Below are 1,576 nucleotides of genomic sequence, written 5' to 3' on the forward strand. Positions count from 1 at the left end.
AATACGACGCTCGTACGATGCGAGCCTGCTCCGTGGGAGATTCGTAGGAAGTCGAAGGACAGTGCCAGGACACGTTCCGCGCTGGTGAGGCGACGCGACACGAGACCGCCGCGGGTCTCGGGTGTTTCATCAACTTTTCCCTCCCTTACCCCGCCGGTAGTGTGGAATACGCGGACAGTGGGTGCTATTCCGTGCGACGATTCGACGAATCGACCGTGAATCCAAACCAGAGAAACTACGTACCTGATCAACGACATGCGACTATGAATCCCGGAGCGTGATGGACAAGCTCGCGTACGCAGCCAACAACTTCCAGCTACGCCTCGCCGGCATACTCATGGATATGTGGATATTCTTCCTGTTCGTTGCCATCGCCGGTAAGTTCAACTCTATAGTCTCCTCTTCTTTTATTCTCAACTTTTCGTCCTCTTCTTTACCTTCTTTCTTTTTAATCATCGTTGCACGTTCCATTCGATATCCGACTTTCTGCCGAATTCGAAGAGACGATCGGCCCCCTAACGCGTCCTCGGTGTATCGATTCGACGAGTGGCTCGCAGCGTGACTCGGTCCGCGTGCTGTCACTCGACGTGTCAATACGCATTACGTATGCACAACAGGCACGTGCGGCACGCTGAGTAAGTGCGTGGTATCTGTGCCATGGTTGAGTCTCGATTCATTCAAGAGATCGGGGAGAGGGAGAATCGATGCCACTTTCGTTCTTAACCGGTAAACGTCACGGATATTCCGTTTTTGGAGCGATTCAAGGCTGTGACGCGACCGAGTCGCAGGAATCGAGTCGGACATGTCGTAAGAAAATATCGTTAGAGAAACCGGTATATCTCGAAACGCGATTCCTCTTTTGTTAGCCTCGTTCTCTTTGCACCGATTACACAGCCAGAAGTTGTTTGTTTTCGCTACTGTCGGAGACCTCGTGGGGTAGGCGCCACCGAGTATTCCAGTCTGAACGACGACGATGTAACATCACCGTAGGGGAACCACGATACAACGCCAGATGGTTGAATTTCTCAACGACGAGAAAGAGGATCGGGAAACTCCTCTCTGTTCTTTCCTCTTTTATCTTTGTCTCTTTGTTTTCCTTTCCTGTTGCTCGCCGTCTCGCTTCCACTCGATCTATCGGTTCCTCTACCTTACGAACTACTGTGTTTTAACGTGTCCTCCGCGTCTTCTTCTTTCACGGCTCCTCGCCTTTCCTCTCTTTCTCTCGCAGCTTGGCCTTCTCGATCGTCGTCGAGTTTCTCTCGTCTACTTCTTCCTCGCAGCCGGTTTTACTCGTAATTCGCCGCCGTCGTCGTCGTCGTCCCCTTCCCTGCCCTTTCCAATCGTATCTCCGGTCCGTGCAGTCGGAATCACCCTGGCGTATACCCTCTTCCATTTCCTCGGCAGGGTTCGTCGGTGCATTCGTGCGTGAAGATCGACGGAAACGGGGGTAACTATCGGCGACTGTGCTCGTCGAATCTCATTTACGATCGTGACGGTTCGAGGAGAGCATCCCATAAAAGCGCTGCTCACGTACTCGATACCGATTTTACCTTCTAGCGTCGCGTCGCGCCGGCTC

The 1,576-nt window shown here is 52.7% G+C and overlaps 1 protein-coding gene across 3 annotated transcripts in view; it reads left to right on the plus strand.

Annotated features, from left to right (window-relative positions):
• The window catches only part of LOC100747072 (transmembrane protein 132C), a 77,066-nt gene continuing 75,490 nt past the window's right edge, over positions 1–1,576 (plus strand). For all 3 annotated transcript variants that reach the window (XM_012393119.1, XM_012393120.1, XM_033324347.1), the window contains exon 1: positions 1–377. In XM_012393119.1, the coding sequence (XP_012248542.1) occupies positions 281–377 (97 nt within the window). In that variant the 5' untranslated portion in view covers positions 1–280. The remainder of the gene's footprint in view (positions 378–1,576) is intronic.

This window comes from Bombus impatiens, unplaced genomic scaffold (assembly GCF_000188095.3).
Source record: "Bombus impatiens unplaced genomic scaffold, BIMP_2.2 scf_2222, whole genome shotgun sequence".
Taxonomy (NCBI): Eukaryota; Metazoa; Arthropoda; class Insecta; order Hymenoptera; family Apidae; genus Bombus; species Bombus impatiens.